The 24,016-nt window shown below is 35.0% G+C and overlaps 3 protein-coding genes and 1 long non-coding RNA gene across 4 annotated transcripts; 2 read left to right on the forward strand and 2 right to left on the reverse strand.

Moving 5' to 3' along the window:
* Positions 1–2,126: 2,126 nt before the first annotated feature.
* LOC114421647 (adenosylhomocysteinase) lies at positions 2,127–4,766 on the reverse strand. The gene is made up of 2 exons (XM_028387693.1): positions 3,862–4,766; positions 2,127–3,224 (listed from the first exon to the last, which is right to left on the reverse strand). Exons 1-2 carry the CDS (start codon positions 4,570–4,572, stop codon positions 2,478–2,480), a joined length of 1,458 nt encoding a protein of 485 aa, XP_028243494.1. The 5' UTR covers positions 4,573–4,766; the 3' UTR covers positions 2,127–2,477.
* Positions 4,767–11,770: 7,004 nt separating this feature from the next.
* LOC114421648 (serine hydroxymethyltransferase 4-like) lies at positions 11,771–14,315 on the forward strand. The gene is made up of 3 exons (XM_028387694.1): positions 11,771–12,946; positions 13,040–13,141; positions 13,824–14,315. Exons 1-3 carry the CDS (start codon positions 11,878–11,880, stop codon positions 14,066–14,068), a joined length of 1,416 nt encoding a protein of 471 aa, XP_028243495.1. The 5' UTR covers positions 11,771–11,877; the 3' UTR covers positions 14,069–14,315.
* A 1,598-nt stretch (positions 14,316–15,913) lies between these two features.
* Positions 15,914–22,164, reverse strand: LOC114421649 (subtilisin-like protease SBT5.3). The gene is made up of 11 exons (XM_028387695.1): positions 22,024–22,164; positions 21,827–21,936; positions 21,641–21,738; positions 21,372–21,536; positions 19,937–20,045; positions 19,102–19,636; positions 18,147–18,241; positions 17,798–18,043; positions 17,422–17,536; positions 17,121–17,334; positions 15,914–16,697 (listed from the first exon to the last, which is right to left on the reverse strand). The coding sequence occupies exons 1-11, from the start codon at positions 22,108–22,110 to the stop codon at positions 16,150–16,152; spliced, it is 2,322 nt and encodes a 773-aa protein (XP_028243496.1). The 5' UTR covers positions 22,111–22,164; the 3' UTR covers positions 15,914–16,149.
* LOC114421650 lies at positions 21,530–22,322 on the forward strand. The gene is made up of 2 exons (XR_003668560.1): positions 21,530–21,769; positions 21,962–22,322. It is a non-coding gene; the product is annotated as an uncharacterized LOC114421650 (long non-coding RNA).
* Positions 22,323–24,016: the final 1,694 nt, after the last annotated feature.

The raw sequence follows: 24,016 nt of genomic DNA on the forward strand, positions 1-24,016 counted from the left end.
TAAAATATTTCTCAAACACTCACCAAGTATAATGAAATATAACTCTCTTTTATTGAAGAGAATTACAAAAACTCTCTCACTCTTAAAAGCATCTCACTTGTTTGCTACAACTCATCACAAGTTTTCATTTATATAGTTAAGGGATATAATTTCACCCGAAAGTAATAAATAGAAATAAATTAATTTTCATATTTTCAAGAATCCTTAAAAATGTTATCTCGATCTTTATAAAATGAATGTGATATCAGAGTTAAAGATGAACTTCCAAACCTTGAAATTCCTATCTTTTATTTTTGATGCATTTAATGTTATCAAGATTTATTGAATGTGATACTTCATAATTATATAGAAGGATTTCCAGTAGTTTTATCCTTTCTACTGTATTATTTATTGAGGATTGGGGACTAAGCAAGATAGGACCTTTTTACTTTGTTGGTCTATTAATATCCAAGTTGTTCATGCTTATTTTCACACCTAACATTAGCTTATTCAAGATTCTTAATAAAATATTAGGGAAAATATCATGAAACTTTTATCAAAATTGTTTATTTGTCGTTGACGTTTTTGGAAACATCTCAATAGTGACTTGTTACTCAATCAATCTTTACTAGCACTCTCATACTTGGTTTTCGTTATTCCTGTTTTCAAACCACATACTTTGACTAATGGACTATGAATGAGGCTGCGTATAAAAATACAATTGGCGTATTCGAGATGCAAATTGTGTTATTGGCCTCTTGTCCTTTTCCAGATCAGTATTGAGAAGTTCAGGCAAGGCTTGTATTGAATCTGACTCTGACAGATACATAAAATTCACTATAAAGGATCCGTTCAGCAAACACCGCTATAATTAATGGCAATGCAATGCAAGACTAAACATCGAAGATGAGTGACACAATAAAAATAGTTGACCCAAAAAGAGCACCTATGTTCTAGTGAAGAATACGACTTTTTCTTGTTGCCACTCTTTACCAACAGCATTCAAGACGTACGTTAGGATATTCAAATCCAATGCGTCACTGAGGAACTTTTGCACTCATTTTTTCACGCAAAAACAGAGAATCATCCAGCACAGAGTCTTGCAAAAATTGATGTGAAACAAGAATGCTCTGAGCCTAAATTGGATCAATGTGCATGCTAAAATTTAGACCCATATCTAGTAAAATAGTATGGGGAAGTTTTTATCCCTTAGTCGCTTTTGTCTTTTTCCTTTCCTTTTTCTAAGCAACAAACCATATTGTTTTATAATTTGGGCGAGGTCTAAATTCGTTTTATCATTGTAACAAAAACTAAAGAAATTAAAGCAAACGATTTCATAGGCTATTTGGGAGCTATGTTTTATGAGGTTAATAACAAAATAGGAATCTCTTGATTTTAAGAATGAACAATTTTTTTTTCACTATGAAAGGAGTCCTGAACATTATAATTGGATTGGGTGTTAAGGAGAGAAATAGAAAGGAGACATTTCACTCGATTGGTTCAAAAAGAAATAAGAACGAAATTGACAAATTCTGTGGGTTCATTTGGGAAATTCTTCTCCATTGTTCATGATTGGAAATGATTTTGTGTATCTTCTTTTTTTTCTTAATTTCTTTTTAAAAAATCAAATAATTTTTTTAAAAATAATTTCTTTATTAAAATACTTTTACTTTACGATAAATACTATGAATTAAAAAGATAAATATATTCTCTTATTTTCTTATTTCTCTTCCAAGGATTGTCGAGATGGGAGAAGATTAACGTAAAGAATTTTTATTTTTTTATTAAAACAGCGAAAATATAGTGTATATATATAAAAGGCACAAATGGGTGCCCCCAATCAATTACAAAGTGGATAAAAGTCCAACAAAGATAGTATACCTCGGTTACACCATATTAACAAAGGAGAGTAAATATAGTTTAACCAAGGCCAAAAACATCACTCCTAGCCACACTCCAGTAAATATAGTTTAACGTGAAGAATTTGATTCAACTTGTGAGAGCTTCACCCCTTAAGTTAATTCACCATATAGCTCAAATCGGATTAGTTGGAGAACTTAATTACCCTGATTGCCCTTTCTTAAAAATATTGCAGAAGCACCAAATAATACCACAATGTGTCGATGTGTTTCCGAAACTAGATGATAGATGGGTAGGAATTTTTTTATTTTCTTTGATGTATTGAAAAGGCAGAAAGAAACACAAATTTTAGTATTTAATAAAGCAAAATGCACACATCCCCCAAACAAAACAAGCCTTATTCAACCCAAATTGGTTTCATATCACAGAAACCAACAGGATGCCGCCTTCCTCCTTACTGGTCCCACCCACTCGAACAAAAGTTCTACAGAAATAAAAATGGCTACAATTCTTCTACCACAAATCTGAAAAGTCTAACACCAAAAATCAAAAAAAGGAAAATTAAACAATCAAATCCGATTGATAAAACCGATCTTTGTCTTTCCCTCACTCACTTTTCAGTTGATCATCTCAATCACTTAGTACCTGTAGTGAGCAGGCTTGTATGGACCCTCAACAGGCACACTGATGTAATCAGCCTGGGACTTGCTAAGCTGGGTCAGCTTAGCTCCAAGTTTGCCCAGGTGAAGTGCAGCCACCTTCTCATCAAGGTGCTTGGGCAAAACGTAAACCTTCTTCTCGTACTTGCCGGTACTCTTCTCCTTCCACAACTCAAGCTGAGCAATGACCTGGTTGGTGAAGGAGCAGGACATCACAAAACTGGGGTGTCCAGTGGCGCATCCCAAGTTCATCAATCGACCCTCAGCCAAGACAATGATACCGGTGTTGGTCTCAGGGAAGACCCATCTGTCAGTTTGGGGCTTGATGGTGATGCGCTTCACGCCGGGGTAGTTCTCCAGCCCAAGCATGTCGATCTCATTGTCAAAGTGACCAATGTTGCAAACAATGGCATTGTTCTTCATTTTCCTCATGTGGTCAACCATGATGATGTCCTTGTTACCGGTGGTGGTGACAAAGATATCAGCCTCAGAAACAACATCCTCCAAGGTCAGAACCTGAAGGCCTTCCATGAGAGCCTGAAGGGCACAGATGGGATCAATCTCGGTCACGATGACACGAGCACCAGCCTGCTTCATTGCAGCAGCACAACCCTTGCCAACATCACCATATCCAGCCACAACAGCCACCTTTCCAGCAATCATAACATCGGTAGCCCTCATGAGACCATCAGGGAGAGAGTGACGGCACCCATACAAGTTGTCAAACTGTTACAAAACCACAGATTAAAAGGTTAAACAAACAAAACACAAGCAACAAAGCAAAATCCAATTATAATCAACTAGATCCATGACCAGCTAGTATAATGTCCTCAAAATCCAATCACCCACTTCTTACTTTCAATACCCTAATCAATAAACAACCCGTCACAAAAGACTCGGTTTGGATCAATGTTTGCAAAACCAATTTTGAATGAAAACGATTTCGAGTTAAAATTGATTTTGAAACAACATGATTTATGTTTGAACATTTTTTATTTTAAAACCAAAAACAGTAGTAAAATTCAGTATAATTTATTTTATCCTATCCAAAAGTAGCTTCAAATCAAAATGTGCACTCAGAATCAATTCCTTATTTGTGTAATAAAACATGTGACCATTTACCTAAAGTCACGTTAGCAAGCAACTTACTAATGTTCTGACGTTTCAACACACAGATCCAAACACACTAAAATAGCACCCAATACCGATCCAGACTTCTTAGAGGACATTAGTCAAACAGTTGACAGGTTCAAAACCTCATTTCACCAATGGCACAAAACCCATCCAAAAACAACAGATCCGAACTCAATCCTACATTTTAACACAAAAAAGACACTAGATCTGGGGGAAAAAGAGACATTACCTTGCTCTTGGTGACAGAGTCATTGACATTAATAGCAGGGAAGAGAAGAGTCCCATTCGCCTGCATCTGATAGAGCCTCTTAACTCCAGTGGTGGTTTCCTCAGAAACCCCAACGAGACGCTCCTTCATCTTGCGGTACCTGGTGGGATCGGTCTTCAACCCATCTCTGATGATGGTAAGCACGATCTGAAACTCGGCGTTGTCGGTGGAGTTGGGGTCGGGGAGTTCGCCGGTTTTCTCATAGAGCTCCTCGGCCTTGACGCCTTCGTGGATGAGAAGGGTAGCGTCACCACCGTCGTCGACGATGAGGTCGGGTCCACCGCCGGGGCCCCAGTCGAGGGCGCGCTCGGTGCACCACCAGTACTCCTGGAGGGTCTCACCCTTCCAGGCGAAGACGGCGGCACTGTCGCGGGCAATAGCGGCGGCGGCGTGGTCCTGGGTGGAGAAGATGTTGCAGGAGCACCAGCGGACCTCGGCGCCAAGGGCGGTGAGGGTCTCAATGAGAACGGCGGTCTGGATGGTCATGTGGAGGGAGCCGGTGATGCGGGCCCCCTTGAAGGGCTGGGAGGGGCCGAACTCGGTCCGACAGGCCATGAGGCCGGGCATCTCGACCTCGGCCAGCTCGATCTCGAGGCGGCCGAAGTCGGCCTGGGAAAGGTCCTTGACCTTGTACTCGCGACCACTCGTGGTTTTCTCCACCAACAAAGCCATGCTTTACGCGCTGAGAAATAACAGGACTAGAGAAAGAGAGTGGAGGGAGTGGTGAGGAAACAATCAGACTCTGTCTATAAATAAGGAAACGGGAGCGGGAGTTGGTGAACTCAACTAGATCTGGGTTAGGGTACCCTTTTCGACCAAGGCTTGCCTTTTACCTTACCTCCTTCCAATTTTCACACGCATTTCATTTTTCATCCTGAATATTTCTTTTTCTTTTATATGTTTTTTAGTATTCTCCCAAAAAGATGCTAAATCATCATAAAATAAACGCCTAAATTAAATTATTATTAGGATAAATGATTCATTTTGTTTTGCAAGATGTGATGAGTTGTTAAATTAGTTCATAAAAAAAATATAAAAAAAATATTTTATCGTTAAGTTATAATGTTAAAAATTAATTTAATAATAAATTATATTTTGTGAGAATCTATTTATTTGTCCTTATTATTATTTTAATTGATTGAGATTTTGATATATATATATATATATATACTTACTTTTTGTGAGGTTAATTTTATTATGTTTTCACTCTTAAACATTGTCCTGAATATAAATTTTGTGTACGAGAAAAAACAACAATCAGCTTTACTGTACTATGAAAAATTATACTTCAAACAAGTCTCTCATAAGAATGTTTATGGTCTCATACAGATGAATATTTTCACTTCGAATACACGTAAAACTAATATGAATTCACACAAGTGATTAAAGATCTAAAACTAACTTTTGTCTTCTTTTTTTTATAGATGTGGGTTTCATTCTCTATCATGCCACTAAAACTATCATCTAATAGATTCTTTGACATCTAAGGACTAATTGAATAAATACAATTAAGTAAAATTGTCTATGATTTAGGCCTGTGGAATAATCCTTGAGTAAGCCTTTATTGACATCGCTGACAAGTAGCATGTCATTAAGGTTTCATTCGATGGTATTGATCAGGCCTCTATAAAATTTTGTACATTTTAATATGCATCAAATGAGCATACTGGTAAAGATTTCGGTGCTCAAGTTAATAGTTGGTAAAGTAAAAGCATTATATGTAAGATTTTCATGTACTTGGTAAAGCTAAGGGACTATCGGAGATTGTTGATAAGCATTTAAAAAACTCTCAACAATCTTCTATCTGCCTATAAAGTTTTCTCAAAAAGCATTTAAAAAATTTATAGGTTAATTAGAGATTTGTTAGGTAGGTTAACATACATGTAAAGATTTTTCTTTTTTTGGAAAATACATGTAAAGAGTTTTGTAAAAGTAGAACTTGTGAATACGTGATTTATAAGACAATTCATATTCCTCCCAATCAGGTAATTTTGTGCAAAAAGTCTTATTAAGTTGGTGTGTAACTGTATTTAAAATAAATTCTTCATTGATGGAGTGGGTGAAGTTCACGACATCGATCATAGACAGATTTTTTTTCTTCCATTCTAATGTTTACCGTGTGATTGTGGCCACAATCAATTTGTAAACCTGTGACAAACTTTGTCTCTTGGCCTACGACAGAAAAAGGAAGAGCTGAATGCTGATGGTTGTTCCATAGCCACTAAAGTGAGCATTTGTAGTACCCATGTCTTTTGGCACTGTATGTGACTCAGCTAGTTGCGCTGGATGGGTTCCATTCCATTGATTTTTTTTTTTTTATGTTAAAATTTTCATTTAGTATTCTAAACTCACTTGACATTAATTTTGTCTTACAATTTTTTGTGATATCAACCAAGTTTCTCTAAATATTGTAAAACACAAAATATTTATATTCCAATCTTCAATGTTTTTATTTGACATTATAAATATTTAAAGGATAGAATCAATGTTAATCAAGTTAACATAAAAAATAAAAAATTACATAGCATTCAACATGTAGGTATCAAATCTATGTTATAAAATGTTTATTAGATAGAGAAAAATATTTGCTAAAATTTTGATAATTGTGCTATGTTTATATGTTGAATGATGGGTAAAATAAAATGACGCATAATTAAGTAACATAAGTAAAATAAAAATTAAGTTTAATTTTTATGAATTATCAATATAAAAAAATAAAATATATTCCTAACATTTCTCTTTCCTCTATTTTACATTCATTTTATTTTCTTAATTTTTTTCATTTTGATATCCTTTAATATAATAACTAATACTGTAAAAAAAATGTCATTTTTTATTCGTAAACAACCCGGTCAAAATATAGGTTTAACAATTAGTCAATTACTATATAAATAGGTTTTGTATTTGAATATGTTAGTAAAAAGTAGTTTTAATATATCTTATTCCAGTAAAATTATCAATTACTTTTAATAATAAAGTCATACAAATTTGTATAAAACTATTTTCCCCCTACGATAAAAGTTGTTTCGAAAAAAAAGTAAGTTGGAAAAATTTATTGAAGTGATGAAAACTATTTTTATGGTTATTTTTTATCACACAAATTAATTTTGGAATCTTATAATTAGAAATGGCTGAATTTATATATTGGTTAACTTTATTTTCTTATTTCGTCCACAGTAATGAATTGTTTCAAACAAAAAAAAATCAATTAATATATATTTTATAATTTTAATATTGAAAAATACCTTTTCAAACAAATCACTAATCACTTAAAATACAAAAATATATTTTGATGAGTGAAATATGACTGCAGAAGTCAAGTCCCAAAATTTTGATGAGTACTACTACAAGGGAGATGGGGTCATCATAGTTGCTTCTGATTTGCTATTTTCATTGGTGTATGACCTATTAACTATTAACTACGTTGTGGATTGCCAAATGAAAATATCAGTGAAGCAAAACCCTCCTCCTCCAGCGCTATGAATATGCCAGTGTCGGTGATTTACTTGTACATTTTTTGAAAATGAAAGAAAACACAAGCAAAGTGAATGTGCATGTGATCAAATAAAGGAAACAAACCAGCATACATAAATAATCAAGCTCTGGTCCCCAGTCATGGAGATTAATTTGATGAACCGACCAAAAATATTGGTACAGCATAATCACAATTATTTTGAGAATATATTTTTATTTTATTTTTACCGAATCGTCGCACGACTCGGCGTGTTGCAACCGCATTAAATCTTTGTGTTGGTCTCACCCTGTCTTTTTGTGGATGATCGATCCTCTTGGATTGGTTTTTATAAAACTCAACTTCCCATCGGTGTTCTTTAGTAATTGGAGTATCTTTGGATGTTCGTTACATTTTATGATAAATTTAAATGATCCACAATCACTAACTCAATTTTGCAAAGCAGGATTCTGAATGTTTTTGTAAATCTCGTTTTGTCCTAAAAGTTCGTTTATAACAATAAAACAAACATGCACTTGGTTGTTTTTAAAATTGTCTCAAAACTTTGTTATAAAGAAATAAGACCTAAAGATATTTTTTACAAATTTTAATTCAAACATGCACTGATACATAGAGATATCCTTAGATTAATTTATTTTGTTGATAAAAAAAATGGATAAAAATTTCCATGCTTTAAATTTGTCATTGGTCCATCTGATCGACTCTATACATCAAACTTGAGTGTTATTTGCATACAAAAGGAAAACATCAGAGACATGACAGAGTAGGTTGCATTGGTGTTTAGTTGACCTGATTAAGAAGTTACACACAAAGTGCTCCTCTATCTCCTCTTCAAGGTCCTCCTACCTATAGTCTTCTTGTACCTCTTATTATATGGATTAATTAGTGTAGAATTGTTTCAACTTAATTAATAATTTTGAATTTAAGTCATGAGAATGAGTATCAAAATTTTTTCACCTATAAAAATCGAATGTGCTTCAAATAAGATTGTCTCTAATAAATAATATGCGTTTAATCTATATTATTTTTATCTGAATTTATAAATAGAATTTCAGTATTTTTTAAAGATGAAATTATCATAATTAATTAAAAGATATTTATGTTAATTAAATTTCCCCAATCTTGAAAGATATTTTATATTACTTTTTTAAGGACATTTTGTATTAGCTTTGCGTTACCAGCTTGCTGCATAAGTACAGCTCAAGGCTTTGAAAAACCTATGTCGGTTGGTTCCTCTTTAAAGAAAAGAGAATAAAAATAACAAAGAAAAAAAAGTCGCCTTCCATTTCATTCGCATTCATAGTAAAAGAGTGAGCGATCCCGGGAAATGAATTAATATACGACTAAAAAGATTTGAGAATTATAATAATTAATAATTAATAATTCTTTTTCAAAAGTAAAGTACAGTACTGCAGGAAACATGAGCATGTTCATAGATTAAAATTTAAAAGAATATTATCAGTAACAAAAAAATAAAAATTAACCCATGCATCCAAGAAAGAAATACCCATGTGCTTCAGTTGTCCGCTGTCTGAGATGTGGTGACCTTTTTTCAAATGATCATAATAGTTACTTCATAATGACGACATGCATCAAACTATTTTTTCTTCAAAAAATATATTGGCACCTTTTCACTCGGATAATTGCATAAATTATTGTTTTAACTTTTATTTGGGTTTTCTATTTATAAAAAGGGAGATTTTTTTAAGAAAAAAAAAATCAAATCATAGGACTCAGATGACTCGCCCTTCTATTTTTTCATGCAAATGGCCGTTCCAACTATTATTACTAATATGTAATTATTGAAGCAAAACAATTCAATGACCAAATTAATGTTAAAAGTGAAAACAAATAGATCAACAACCTTCTCGCGTAGCTTGAGTAGATCTTAAAATTGGATATTTGCTCAATTAATACGCTTATAATATAGTAGTAGTAGCCTAGATCTAGATGCAGTTTGTCCCGCGTTGTAATTAAATAAAATATCACGGAATTATTATGAGAGCATTGGTGAGCATGACAATTTCACCGGAAGAAAAAAGTGAGCATAATAAAGTCATAAATTAAAAACTACAGGTAGGTAATTGAGGACTTATAACTTGGAAGTTGGGACGTGCCAACCGCATATAACATACGCGATTGAAAGACTCTTTACAAATGGCTTTGGCAATGGCACCAATGCCCAATGGGAGATTTAAGTCAAGCCCAACATCAACCTCTGAAATTATGAATTATGAAATTAAAATGCTTCCTAGTAAGTGAACTAGTTGCATCTCATTTATATCATAAATTTCGAACTACGACTTTCTTGGCCATGTTAGTAAAGTTTGGGGGATTGTTCAAAATTGGTGGAGTGGTTCAGCTTAATCTCCAAATTATTTGTTCTAAGTTGTTTTGGTAGGCAGGTTTAATTTTTTCCTGATCCTGGGAAAAAAATTATTGATACCATATTAACATCTCTTGACGATGCTACGAGATTTCTCATTATTATAGAACTGAGTAGGGTGGCTTAAAAGGTTTTATTTTAAATATAATTTCACCACATTGAATTGGGTATTAGTAAACTGGTTACTGGTATGCCTGTAAAGTGGACAATGATAAATGTTTTTATAGAAGTTGGTATGGATTTTAAAATAGCTCATGTATAAAATGTGAAAAAGGAAACGTGAACTAAAATGCTAATAATAAAAGATAAAGACTAAATTAATTAAAGTTAAAGGATAAAATGCTTGTTACATCAAGTCATTTTAAAGGTGCACTATTAGAGGCTGCACAGTAAAAGTTAACACTGATATATTTTTAAAGATGTTCTTAGTTAAATAGCTTTTGACTTGATGGGGTGAAGACACAAGAGGTTGTTGTTGCGATGTGATTTTGGCTGAATATGCATGCCTGCTGAACATTGACTTCATTGTTAAATCAAAATTAATCCCATAGACCTATTGTATTATTTAAGGGGATCAATTTCATAAATCAAAATTTATTGGTTGGGGAAAAAAACAATGTTTAGTAGTTCCCAGTCATATTCAGAAACCTACAAATTAACTATCCCCCATGTTAATGAAGCAAGGTGTGGGGGAAGGAAAGAGTCAGCATCAGTGAAGTAGAGAGGGGGGTTGGTGATTTTGGTGGGAATAAATTGGCTATATTGCCCCCACCAACCTCGTTGCTACCAAATACCAACAACACTGACTCACTGAGAATTGGGAAAGAAACTTAAAACCAAGTCTTGCAGTGACGTACATGCAGTGTGTGCATCACACATTCAGGTTTCCAGTCAAATTGTAGAACAAATGAATTTCTTGCTTTAACTTAAGTTGAAGTTTAAGAAGTGAAGCTGATGCTTGTTTTTGAATGAAAAGCCTTTGATAGTTTGATGTAAGCATTTTCCAAATTTAACTCTTCCCATGCTTGACAGAGCCAATTAAGCTAACTGGTTTGATAACAAGTAAACTTCTAAATCTATGAGTATGAGTGCATGCAGCACACCTTTTAAACACAAGCCACTGTTTTGTCTTTTTTATCAACAGAAAGAGAATCCTACTAATAACACTAATCAAGATCGCTGCTCTTTTCTGTTTATTTTTCTTAATAAATTAACTTTTGTTTTGTACTCCTGTTAAACAACTGCTCTATTTGTTTCATGTGTTGCATTAAATAACATGGTTTTATTCACATCTACAAGCAAAATTTCCTAAAAACTGTGAATGATGTAGAAGCAAGTCATTTATGTTTTGAAATTCACGCATTGGAGTTTCTAACGCCCAACCAACCAAAGGGTAATATGAATATCGTGTTTGGAACAAATTAGAATTTAGGACATAATTTTTCACATCAGAATAAATGTTAGGAATTTTTGCTTTTACGTTTTTCGCATTAAAATAATGTGATTTATCGGTTGTTCCTGAACAATAACCATCGATGTAATTATAAAATTCTAATTTGTCCTATCCTGGGGCGTCAACGTCCAGCCAAATGCGTAACATTTATTCTGATGTAAAAAATTATTATTATTATTATAGATAATAAAATCTTGTTCCTGAACAATAACCATCAATGTAATTATAAAATTGAATCTTAGACTCAAAACTAGTTATTAATCTGGAACAATGTTTACTCAAAACTAGTTATTAATAGTATTTTTAAGTTAATTTGAATTTTTTTTTTCGGCGTTAAACAAATACTAGATGTTTATACTACAAATATTGATTATTGATTATAAATTTATAAATGTTAAAAAAAAAAAAGAGAAAAGAAAGAATTGAAGTTGTGGTTGGTAGTAAACCAGCACCAGGCGAACAAGTGGACACAATTTACCTACAAGTAACTAACCAACCGGAAGCACAGGCTACAACGGTCCTTTCACACCCGGTCTCAAAGCTTTTAAAAACGAACACATACGCACTCATATTTCCATTCCACCTCAACAAACACAACAACACTCTCTCTTCTCGCTCTTGGCTTTTCGCTCTTCACTCACTCTCATTCATTCATTTCCACCGTTCATGGATCCAGTAAGCGTGTGGGGTAACACGCCCTTGGCGACGGTGGATCCCGAGATCCATGACCTCATCGAGAAGGAGAAGCGCCGTCAATGCCGCGGAATCGAGCTCATCGCCTCCGAGAACTTCACCTCCTTCGCCGTCATCGAGGCCCTCGGCAGCGCTCTCACGAACAAATACTCCGAGGGCATGCCGGGCAACCGCTACTACGGCGGCAATGAATACATCGACCAGATCGAAAACCTCTGCCGCTCACGCGCCCTCCAAGCCTTCCACCTCGACGCCCAATCCTGGGGCGTCAACGTCCAGCCCTACTCCGGCTCCCCGGCCAACTTCGCCGCCTACACCGCCGTCCTCAACCCCCACGACCGCATCATGGGGCTAGATCTCCCCTCCGGCGGCCACCTCACCCACGGCTACTACACCTCCGGCGGAAAGAAGATCTCCGCCACCTCCATTTACTTCGAGAGTCTCCCTTACAAGGTAAACTCCACCACCGGCTACATCGACTACGACCGCTTGGAAGAAAAAGCCCTAGACTTCAGGCCAAAACTCATAATCTGCGGTGGCAGCGCGTACCCTCGCGATTGGGACTACAAACGTTTCAGGGAAGTCGCTGATAAGTGCGGAGCATTGCTTCTCTGCGACATGGCGCACACTAGCGGCCTTGTGGCCGCGCAGGAAGTGAACAGCCCCTTCGAGTATTGCGACATTGTGACCACCACGACTCACAAGAGCTTGCGGGGCCCACGTGCGGGGATGATCTTTTACCGGAAGGGCCCCAAGCCGCCGAAGAAGGGGCAGCCGGAGAACGCGGTTTATGATTTCGAGGACAAGATTAACTTCGCGGTGTTCCCTTCGCTGCAGGGTGGGCCCCACAACCACCAGATCGGTGCTCTCGCCGTGGCGCTGAAGCAGGCCGCGTCGCCCGGGTTTAAGGCCTACGCGAAGCAGGTTAAGGCGAACGCCGTTGCGCTTGGAAAATACTTGATGGGGAAAGGGTACAGCCTTGTCACTGGCGGAACGGAGAACCATCTTGTTTTGTGGGATCTGAGACCTCTTGGATTGACTGGTAATATATATAGGATTGGATCTCTACCTTCTGGTTTTGATTTGTTACAAATGTCTATAAATCTGACTTGTTCGTTGTGTGATTGTTTTGCAGGGAATAAGGTGGAGAAACTCTGTGATCTCTGTAACATTACTGTTAACAAGAACGCTGTTTTTGGTGATAGCAGTGCCTTGGCCCCTGGTGGAGTGCGAATTGGTAACGATCTTACTTCTCTTTTATATGCTACAATACAAATCTTGCTTTACTAACTCAATTGGAAACAAGATCTCATTTATAAGATTATAAAAATGATTTCCTTAGGCTAGGACTATATCCTCTCTCTCTCTCTCTCTTTTTCTTTTTTATCATCGCAGAACTTAGATGAATTTTCTTACGTAATTTTAGTACTGTTCTCTTATCAGAGTTGGAAAGTAAGTTATAAAATTTCTATTGAAGGCTTGCATATTTATATAAGTGAAATTTTAATTTTGGTTGGAGAACAATGTCCAAAACACCAAAGTGATTGCGTCTAAGTTTTTTGGATTTTTTAATGTATTTGTATTTTGTACAAGGTATCTTAGTAAGTTGTTGTAGATTAGTATTGAAAGAGATTTCATTGAGGATGTGTTTTTTAGTGCTTTAACAAAGGAGGTATGTTAGTTCGGGCTAAAGCTTGCAGACTGCCTTTGTTAAAGAATTTCGAGTTGTTGTCGTGCAATATGATTGGCAAATCAATTATAAACTAATCTGTTATTTTGTTTTTCTGATACTTTTCCCTAGAAATGAATTATTTTGATGTATCAATTACCAAAATGGTTTTTTTGTGCCCCCGTTTCTGTATTTTTCTCTGATGTGTTAGATAAATGTGAGTGCCCCTGACTGGAGTTTCTGTGAACAGGTGCCCCTGCCATGACTTCTAGGGGTTTGGTTGAAAAAGACTTTGAGCAGATTGGTGAGTTCCTTCACCGTGCTGTGACTCTCACACTGGAGATCCAGAAGGAGCATGGCAAACTTCTCAAGGATTTCAACAAGGGTCTCGTCAACAACAAGGCTATTGAAGATCTCAAAGCTGATGTTGAGAAGTTCTCTGCCTTGTTTGACATGCCTGGCTTCCTGGTATCTGAAATGAAGTACAAGGATTAGGTTCAACCATACCACTTTCTACTAAATTGTGTCACTCAAGTTCGACACAAAGTGCAGAAATGGAGAAAAAGGAAATATGTGTCTTCCTTTCCTGGGAGTGATAGGGTTTATCGCCATGGTGTTTCAATTCAAAAGTTTGAAGTTTCTTTGTCTTTGATTTCACGTTTAATTTTGTTAGCCTGATTGATATCATATTTTTTTTCTTATTTAACAATTGAAATAATACGTGCTGCCTTTCTTTCTTTTTTTTTCCTCGCTAGCTAGTAGTATGTTTCATGATTTCATCTTCTAATATTGCTCAACAGAACATCTTAATTCTTAACAACCATGAGTTTTAGTGGAGTTAAGCAAAAGAAAAAGTTATTCTAATAAATCTATCGTCTTTCTTATGCCTCAATGTCCTATGCCTCTCCCTCCCCCCTATTTGAAAACCAAAATGCTCCATGTCTAATTGTGATAAGCTGACAATACCCGTCTGGCAAATTATGAAGTCAACATTTTTTTTTAGCTCAGCAATAACAAATAATATTAATTGCACAAGTGCTAAAATAACAATTGTTGGGCACCATAAAATCTGGTCCCTCAAAGAACAAGTGTTGCAGCAGTAAAACTGCATACACCCCACCCCACCTTTACACGAGAACCATAAGATAAAAATAAGGAAACACCAGGGCACGCATCTTTTCCTATACTCTCACCAAACTTCTTGCATAAGGGAAAAGATGCGTGACCTCTGCCCACATAAACGTAAATCCACCATAGATACAAACAAACTAAACCAAAACCTACATAACAAAACCACTGTTTGTTCACAGGTAAGAGAGGCATGTAGCTGGGTTCGTTTGCCACATCAGAAAAGACACAAATCTTTTTTTTACGCTTTGAGCCATGACCAAGTGAAGAAAAATTGGTTGGAGAACAACTGACTTTTGTAACTTTAACTCAAATTCCTCACGCTCCTCTTGGAAAGAGATTATGCATCAAGAGTTAATCGGTAGAAGCAAAAAATTAACAAGACATTCATTAATAATTATTCAGTGTGACTTTTCTACATCCAACATCTTTTTGAATTTTTTCCCAATCCCATATCTGCCTCTAGTTTCTTACTTTTGCTCACGTACTCAATGCCAATGGACTATTAAATGGATTCAATGTAAGAAAACCTGCTAAAAGCCATTAAAATGTACATAAGAATGAGCAGCTATTGCATTGTGGTTGTTGAACTAATTTACTTGATTTAAAATTTCAAACTGAAAGATCCAAAACAAGTTAAGGCATGCAATCTGAATCAGTCACTAAAGGGCTCGTTTCACCCCTCATTAGAGGCTTAGGATTTTTTTGAGTCCTAGAACACACATCTTATCTCAATAATGATTTCTATCATTGCCAGAATTACAATTAAAAACTAAAATATAATCAATTAGATTGAATTGAACTTCTACAGACCCCAAAGGCACTCGATGCATTTTCACTGTATGTGGTTTGTCTTTCTGTACTATACTGCACGCTTAGCAAAATAATCAGTAACACATGTTAAGAGAGCTTGCACTTTATTTTTATCTTGTTGACGGGTTTGTTGTCATTGAAAACACATTATATTCAGAGGAATTTGACTCAACATGTTCAACCCACCAATTATCACATTTAAACAAATCTAAATCAATCGCAAATCATATATATTCAGAATTTTACATATTAAATATTTCATATCGTAGTTCTTCACTTCGTTACTAGAAAGTCAAAACTTTATGTGTACAATATTCTTACATCATAGACTACAACATGAAGTTTTAAGTTTTAACATGTCATGTAAGAAACTTAATGTTAACAAGGCTTGAAATATGATTAGAGTAAGAAACTTCCCAGATATTATAACTAGGAGAATGGACGTGTTAGGTTTTATTTCTCCTTGGAATCATAGTAAAAGTACACCCAAAGAAAGCCACTTGTTGGTTTCTTTGTTATCAATCAATGTCAGAGATAACTCTCAAAGAAGCCCTATTTTAGAAGATATATCATACAATTTAGAATAGGCTAACAATCAATTAGAAATGCAAATGAGCTAAATTGCACCAATTACTTCAATTTCTAGTTAAGAGGGCCTTCACAACTATTGGACTCGTGACGTAATGCTTGCCATCTGACCATATCAGTTTTCCAAACGCGTAGTTATTTGTGGCCTTTCCTTGCATGGCCTTGAAGGTTAATTTAAAGCTCTTCTCTTCACCAACATTTTTGAACTTCAAGATGCTTGGCTTCACAGAAACGGTGATTCCATACGGGTTTTGAACATGAGCAATGTAAGTCCCTGGAGAACCAACATTTTTCAATGTCCTTGTAACTGTCACTGACCCAGAGAGTTTTGGGACTGTGATTGAGGGATAGTTCAGGTTGAGGAGACTAAATTTCTTGCGGCATTTATATGGACCTTCTGTGAACACTGAGATCTGTGTCTCGTTGTATCCTAAAGCACATAAGAAGTTGAGGTAATCATCAATTGTTATGTCATAAACTAGCCCGGGATCCATTGCTCTGTTTGGTTGAACATGCCCTGCCCCGTAACTGAATGGTGTCGCCTTGCCATCAGTAGCATTCAGTAGTGGCTCCACCTCATTGTCTAGTGTTGTAGCTGAAAGTAGCAGAGGACAAATCATCAATTTTTGATAGCTACTTTTACCTCACTAATCAAATTTGCTTTCTATATATGTATGGACAAAACTTAGATACAATTCCTTAGATACTATTGGTGTCGTTCTCCAATTAGAATTGGAGTTTCACCTCCCCTCATAATCTTTTAAGACATAACTTACATACTTACATATAGTTTCTTAGGTACTGTAATCGTTTTTTTTTTTTAAATTAGAATTAGAGTTTCACCTTGCACAATCTTTTAATGAAAACCTTTATTAACACTAGCAGAATTTAAGAAACTATATCTAAGTTATTTTCTATATATATCTAAGCATTATATTTCTGGGACATTTTATTGTAGATTGGCTTGAAAAAAAAAAGGATTTGAAGCATGAGAAACCATGAAGAACATCTCACTCACCTGTGGTCATGATTGCTGATTTAATTGCAGCGGTACTCCACGTAGGATATAAGGCTCTCAACAGTCCCACAATGCCTGAAACATGAGGGCATGACATTGATGTGCCTGAGACTGAGTTAAACGGAATCCTGCGCTTGTCGAACACTTGATTGGTTGGTCCTTGGGCCTCAGTATAGGCTGCTATAACTGACACGCCTGGTGCAGTGATATCAGGCTGAATATATTGGACAAATTAAGAGTTCTTAGATATCTAACACATTACATCAAATTACAAGCCAAATAACACTGTAAGTAATCACACCTTTAGGATCTCTGGCACCATAGTATTTGGTCCTTTTGATGAAAATGCTGCCATAAATGGGGCTGGCTTAGTATCCAATTGAGTCTTTGGATGTGTAATATATGCCACTGGGAACCTAACAATACATAAATTTAAAGTAGTCAAGTTCAAGTTGAAAAACTGAGATTCATGATTATCATATTGGGATCTTTGTATTGCTAAAAAAAATACCAACTATCACAAATTATAAGTTTAATAGCAATCCATATATTCAGATTGCAAATATAGAATGGTATGTCCATATAGTATAGTGCAAACCCCAAAGTAGGCATAGCTTAAGGCATGGTATTAATTATTATTATTAATATGTGGCAGACTAGAGTGGTAGATATCTTACTTGGTTGAGTTGATGTAATTAAAGACAGCACTACCATCAGTAAAATTGATATGAGAAGCAGGAAGGACATGAGGATCCGCTATAATTTCATTCCCAGTAGTCTTGTCATTAGCAAGGACCATTCCCACAGCACCAGCTAGAAAAGCTTGCTCTCCCTTGTCCACTCTTGCATTTATTCCTCGGAGACACACCACGATCTTTCCCTTCGCCTTGTTGGGATCCAGGGTCCCATTCTGGCACAGCACCCTGCTTAGACATAAATTTTATTTACCATATATAGTGCAATGTTAATTATGTCAATCATTCAACAACTGATGACTATAACGAGTTTCATATTTTTGATACTTACGCGTCTTCAGCTCTTGCACTCGCCAATTTAGCATCTGTGGCTTTAATAATTGGATAGAACTTGTGTGCCAATTTTGTAGCTGATAAGCTTTCCCCCTTCAAATCAAGCAACCGAGATTATGGTGTCAGCTGATAGTGTTTATAAATTGCAAATCCTCGACTGGCCACATCTGTATTTGGAATACAATTTCGTACATTTGTCCAATATTTTTTTCACAATTTTCGTAACCACAACACAACTGCAACTACAATCACACTTTAAATCATGACTTTCACGTACTTTCCTGTTATTAAATAACATGGTTATGTTGAAAACAAAAGAAAAAAATATCAAATTTAATTCATGAATCTTTCAACTAATTAAAAAATGACCAATCCTAACTAGTTGCAGAAGCTATTAATTAAATTTTTAAAAAAGTATATCTTTCTCTCTTATGACTCACATAATTTATAGTCCCTATACTCAAAGTCTCACATAATTTATACTACAAAATCTTAGGTTTAATTTCGTACCTATTGTTAATGTTTCCTAATCGAAATTAGAATTTCACCCCGATAATTAAAAGTTTACATTAAAAAATTATATAAATTACCGAAATAAAACTCAAAATTTAGTCAAACAATAATGTAAGCACTAAGCAGCAACTAAGAAGCTATAAACAAAGTTTTGATAAATAGTTAAATTTATCCTCCAAAGTGATGCGGTGATAAATTAGTCTCTAAGATGATAAATACAAATTTAATCCGTAAAAAAATATGATAAATTAGTGGGCATACAAATTTAATCTGTAAAAAAATATGACAAATTAGTCGCACTTTGTACCTATTGAGTGATTAAATTTGAATATTCATCGGAACTAATTTATTATTTCAACACACTTGATGAATTTGAGTATTTATCCGTAAAGTTTAGTCATAATTTGCATACATGTGTGTGTGGGAAAGAGACAACAAACCTTGAAGGTAATATCGTTACCAAGGACAACGTAAGTGGGGAACTGTCGATCCATGGTGCTGGCAGCAACCGTAACATGCCAGGGTGCGAGATTTTCCGCAGTGGCTTCCGCGGGCCCACTGTTGCCAGCAGAGCAAACCACCACAACGCCACGCTTGGCCGCATGGAAGGATCCGATGGCAACACTATCCTTGAAAAACGTGGAGGAAGAGCCACCGAGCGAGACGGAGAGGACATCGACGCCGTCGTGGATGGCGAGGTCGAAGGCCGCCAAGATATCAGCGTCGAAGCACTCCTCGCCTCCGACGGGGGGCCAGCAGACCTTGTAGGCTGCCACACGTGCCATTGGTGAGCCACCCTTGGCTGTTCCCTGGCCCTGGCCGAAGACGCTGACACGTGCGACCATGTTCCCGCCAGCTGTGGATAGGGTGTGGGTCCCGTGGCCCTCGTTGTCACGTGGCGAGTCAAAGGAGGAGTTCAGTGGGCCCGCCACTGAAGCGTAGCCCTTGTTGAAGTACCTTGCCCCTATTAGCTTCCTGCATTCAACATCTCCACTTAACGTTTCTTTAATTTATCAAAACAAAATCATTGAAAGATTGGTCTGGTTGGTGTGAAAACACTAGTACTATAAAAGAATAAGATAACGAAAGAAACATGTCTGCGTTCAAAGGAGTGCTTAACCCTTTCATTGTAGTATTCACCTAATAAAGAGTGCCAATTTAAAGGCATATGACTACAGAAGTTAAACAATTAGATAAGAAACATTTTATTTATATCCATTATAAATGACTCACAAAATGTTAAATAGTTTAATTCCATTCTAAGGAAGATGGTACCTGTTGCAGTGAAAAGTATGATCAATTCCGTTATCACAGATTCCTCTCCACTTTGATGGAATTGGTCCCAAACCTTGCTCACTAAAGCTCTTTGATTCAGGCCAAACACCTAGCGTTAATGCGGTGGGAGCAAAAGAGATGATGAGAGTGTGGTCAAAATAAGATAAGTATATTGTAAAATGGAGATTCTACTTCTACCCCTTCTCCCTCAATCTCATCCAAATCCAAATTGGCTTAAAGCTAGCAGCATGATGATGGTCCTGTTTTTAGTTCTCATTGCCCCCACCCACTTTTCACGCCTACAGTTTGGGGAGCATTTTGAAAATGATGCTGATGTATGCACATTTCAATTTTCTTATTGGTGACTTTATCATCACTTCCTTGGACTATCCCCACCTTGGCACCATTCTTAGCCCCACCTCACAGAATAAGCTCACCCTTTTTATTTTAGTCCTATCGTAATGAACACAAGTCATAATATATTGCTTTGTCCCAATCCAACTATGATTTATTACCAAACTTATGCCTCCAAATAAATGTATATACTAAATTTTATGACATATTTGTAAGTTTTTAATTATTTAAATGTAATGATCTATAAACCAAGAATCGTAACAAAATTCTAATGTATATAACAGACAAATGATAAGATGCCTAATTGCCCATATTGCATTTGTAAAGGTGGTCCGTTTGTGATAAAACAACTGAAAGTCGGCCACTCCATCATTTATCACCAAACATTTTCTACATTCTATTCTAACCACAAAAAGTTTTCCAATTTCTTTAGCAGTAATTACATTCACGTTTTTCGATTTTGGTGTTAATTTATTTTTTGAAACAGAATACCTTTCAGCCGAAAAAGTCAATAATTAATCCTTGAAAATATTCAAATTCATGTAAATAATTGATCTCTTTCAACATATCTTTTTCTATACACACGGATAAAAAATCAAACTTTTAATTATATGCTTAATAAACAAAATTATTTATCAATCGTATTACACCATTACACCATGTTGATTCATTTTATTTTGGTGTTAATTATGGTTTGAGTATAATTACTGATGCAAGTGTAGTTATAACTAATCACACGAGATTAATGCAATTAGTCTATTTCTTTAAGATGGTTCATGAACCTTCATACTTAGGGTGTAGAAAAGAACTAGTCTAACAACCCACAAGATTTAAATTAATAATAAACTAATGTTTTGAAATCAATTTTTTAAAATGATCAAACTCTGGAAACAGGTTGGTGGGGGGGATAGAGATACGATAAGATAATTTTGTGTGTGTTCCACATGCGTATATAAGTCAACGATCTAGATCAAACCATTATCATAATAATAATAATCAAACCCCATTAATTCCAAGGTGTTGCTGACCACTTTGAAAAGAATAACAAGAGTTTTTAAACACACAAATCAGTAAAACGTACCTGTATCCAGGTTTCCTATGATGACACCCTCACCAAATCTAGCTTTCTTCCAGATTGAGCTGGATTGGATCACCCCATTATGCTCTAGCTCCATGAAATCCCATGATCGAGTGGTGTGTAGCTTTCTCCCACGGTTCTCGAACACTGACAACACTTTGGGGTGCTCTAAAAGCAATTTGGAGAAAAGGGTAGGTACACAATGAGATAAAGGAAACACAGAGAATAGAAAACAGAGGAACTAAGCAGAGGATAAGGTTCTTAGTTCTTACTAGCTATCTCAACAGCTACTTCTTCGTCCAAAGTTGCAGCAAAACCATTGATGTGCCTTGTGTACGAGTAAAAGATGGAGTCTTTGGCTGTATTAGAACTACAAAGAAGCAAGCTCAAATCAAAGCAAGGTAAAAAATTGTACCACTTGAGATGTTATAAATTATAATTGCATTTTTTGTTCATACCTTCCTAAGAAAGATCCCAGAAAGTCATGGTGGGACTGTGTCACTTGATTGAAGTCAACTGAGGATAATTCTGGGCCGTGTGAGTGGGCTCCCAAGTACACCACATATGACTACAATTAAAATGGTGCACTGCAGGGATTAGACTAGACCACAAGGATTATTTATCTTTTTCAAGGTTGCAAATTGCAATGCCTCACCTTTTTCACTGCAAAGCTGGGTCTGTGCAATAGACAGACTAGAAGAATTTGGAGCAGAAAGTGGATGGAAGGACTTGGTGGCCTCATTGCTTTGCCTATCTAGGAAGCCCTCCTTTGCTTTTTCCTTGTTTTGAATGTAACAGAAACACAACCTTTGGTTTTATAGGGTAACAGTCCTTGTAAAACATAAAGTGACTGCACCTTTGCTCCTTAGGTTAAAATTATATTTAATGTACTTTCTTGCCATATCAGATTCATTTCACTAAGTGGTTTTAATACTTTTTTAATTTTTTACTTCAGAGCTACCTAAGGTTTTATTTACATAATTTTTTTTACATGGTATTAATCTTTTTTTGTTTTTACCAATAGTAGAATTTATAATATTATATTAGACTTAAAAATAGTAGTATTATACAGAATCACACTCTCTCAAATTAAGCACATAGGAGAAATCACCAACGTGACAGCTAATAATTGCCAAATATAATATTAACAAGGTGGTTTTATATAAACTCTGGTTGGACCCCAAAAAGAAATACCCAAATATCACTTTTGGACTATTGCGGGTTTGCGAAAAATAACAAATGCAGTGCTTATTTAATCCGTGTGAGTGTGTTTCGAGCTAATTAATTAGGGCGAGGATTGAAGAAATGGATATTTTTAGGTGATGTTTGTTTTAAGATACTGGATATATTTGGGAAAAAATTGACAAGTTAGCTTTAAGTAAAAAAAATAGTTAATTTAAGTAGAAATATTTAATAAAATTAGTTATACAATTAGCTGTAAAATAAAATAAAATAAAAGAACATGTTTATGTGATTTTTATATATTTTTTATTTTTTTTAAATATACTTTTAGTTAGCTACTGTTTTTAATTTCTGTTAATTTTGAACTTTTATCATTTTTAAGATCAAATATTTATTTTATAAAATAAAACGACAGTATAAATAATTTAATTATTAAAATAAATAGTTTAATATTAATGATAGACTTTTATTAAAATATTAATGACAATAATAATAATCTGTAAATTATTAAATCAACCCTTATTTAAAGTAGTGTTTGAAAAAAACTGAGTTATTAATTATACTAAATATTTTTTATTAGCTCGCAATATAATTTTTATTTAGAATGATAATGCAAGTTTATCGAACTCTATAAATAAACTCTGGTTGGACCCCCATAAGGATATTTCATTTTTGGTCTATTGCGGGTTTGTGAAAACTAACAAATGCAGTGTTTATTTATTACGCTTAAGTGCTAAAATAATTCAACCAAGCTAATTTATTAGGGCGAGGAATGAGGGAATAGAAGTTACATTTTTTTTAAAGAAATAATATAAGTTAAATTTAAAGATATGTTCGACTGGAATGTAATATTTTAAAATTCAAATGATTACATAAGTGGAAATAGAAATAGAAGTTTAAAATTGGATTATAAGATAATTTCTAAATTTGTTTTATAGAAAATTAACATATTTTTCCTTTCCTTAGAGCTAAATATAAAAATGTATTTTACTGTAGTTCAACAATATTAGAAATATTTTTTAAAACTTATGCCAAAGATAAGAATAACATATTGTATAATTTTACAAATTTTATAACAAATAAACTGTGAAAAAGGTAAATCACTCGTGTCCCTTCCTATATGTCTTTCTTTAAATTTTAGTTAAAAAACAATACTTCAATATAAAAAATTAAAAAAAGTTACTAGTGTTAAAAGGGAAAAGAAATTTGAGTACTATGTTATCTTTTGATATGTATATATAAAAGGGAAAGAGACATGAGACAAGTGAATAAAACTGATAAGTTGAAGGTGTATGTTATCCTTAATAATCAGATTGGGACTTGAAGGTTAACATCAAATACTCTTCAGAAACGGCCTCGTGTAATTATTGAAAGTGTGGCAGTTTAATGTGATTATCAATTTAGCTAACAAGCAAGACAAATGAAAGCATTATTGCAAGAAGACTATAACTCAATAAGTATATATA

Source organism: Glycine soja, chromosome 8 (genome assembly GCF_004193775.1).
Source record: "Glycine soja cultivar W05 chromosome 8, ASM419377v2, whole genome shotgun sequence".
Classification (NCBI taxonomy): domain Eukaryota; kingdom Viridiplantae; phylum Streptophyta; class Magnoliopsida; order Fabales; family Fabaceae; genus Glycine; species Glycine soja.

Bases quoted from the DNA above. Each gene is read 5' to 3' on its own strand.
- LOC114421647 (XM_028387693.1), bottom strand. From the start codon at position 4,572: ATGGCTTTGTTGGTGGAGAAAACCACGAGTGGTCGCGAGTACAAGGTC. The intron at 3,225-3,861 runs GTAATGTCTCTT...GTTTTGTAACAG, and splicing joins ACTCTGTCACCAAGAGCAAG to TTTGACAACTTGTATGGGTG.
- LOC114421648 (XM_028387694.1), top strand. From the start codon at position 11,878: ATGGATCCAGTAAGCGTGTGGGGTAACACGCCCTTGGCGACGGTGGAT. The intron at 12,947-13,039 runs GTAATATATATA...ATTGTTTTGCAG, and splicing joins GAGACCTCTTGGATTGACTG to GGAATAAGGTGGAGAAACTC. The intron at 13,142-13,823 runs GTAACGATCTTA...TTCTGTGAACAG, and splicing joins CCCTGGTGGAGTGCGAATTG to GTGCCCCTGCCATGACTTCT.
- LOC114421649 (XM_028387695.1), bottom strand. From the start codon at position 22,110: ATGAGGCCACCAAGTCCTTCCATCCACTTTCTGCTCCAAATTCTTCTA. The intron at 17,537-17,797 runs GTAAGATATCTA...ATGTATTGTTAG, and splicing joins AATTACATCAACTCAACCAA to GTTCCCAGTGGCATATATTA. The intron at 17,335-17,421 runs GTGTGATTACTT...CAATATATTCAG, and splicing joins TGGTGCCAGAGATCCTAAAG to CCTGATATCACTGCACCAGG.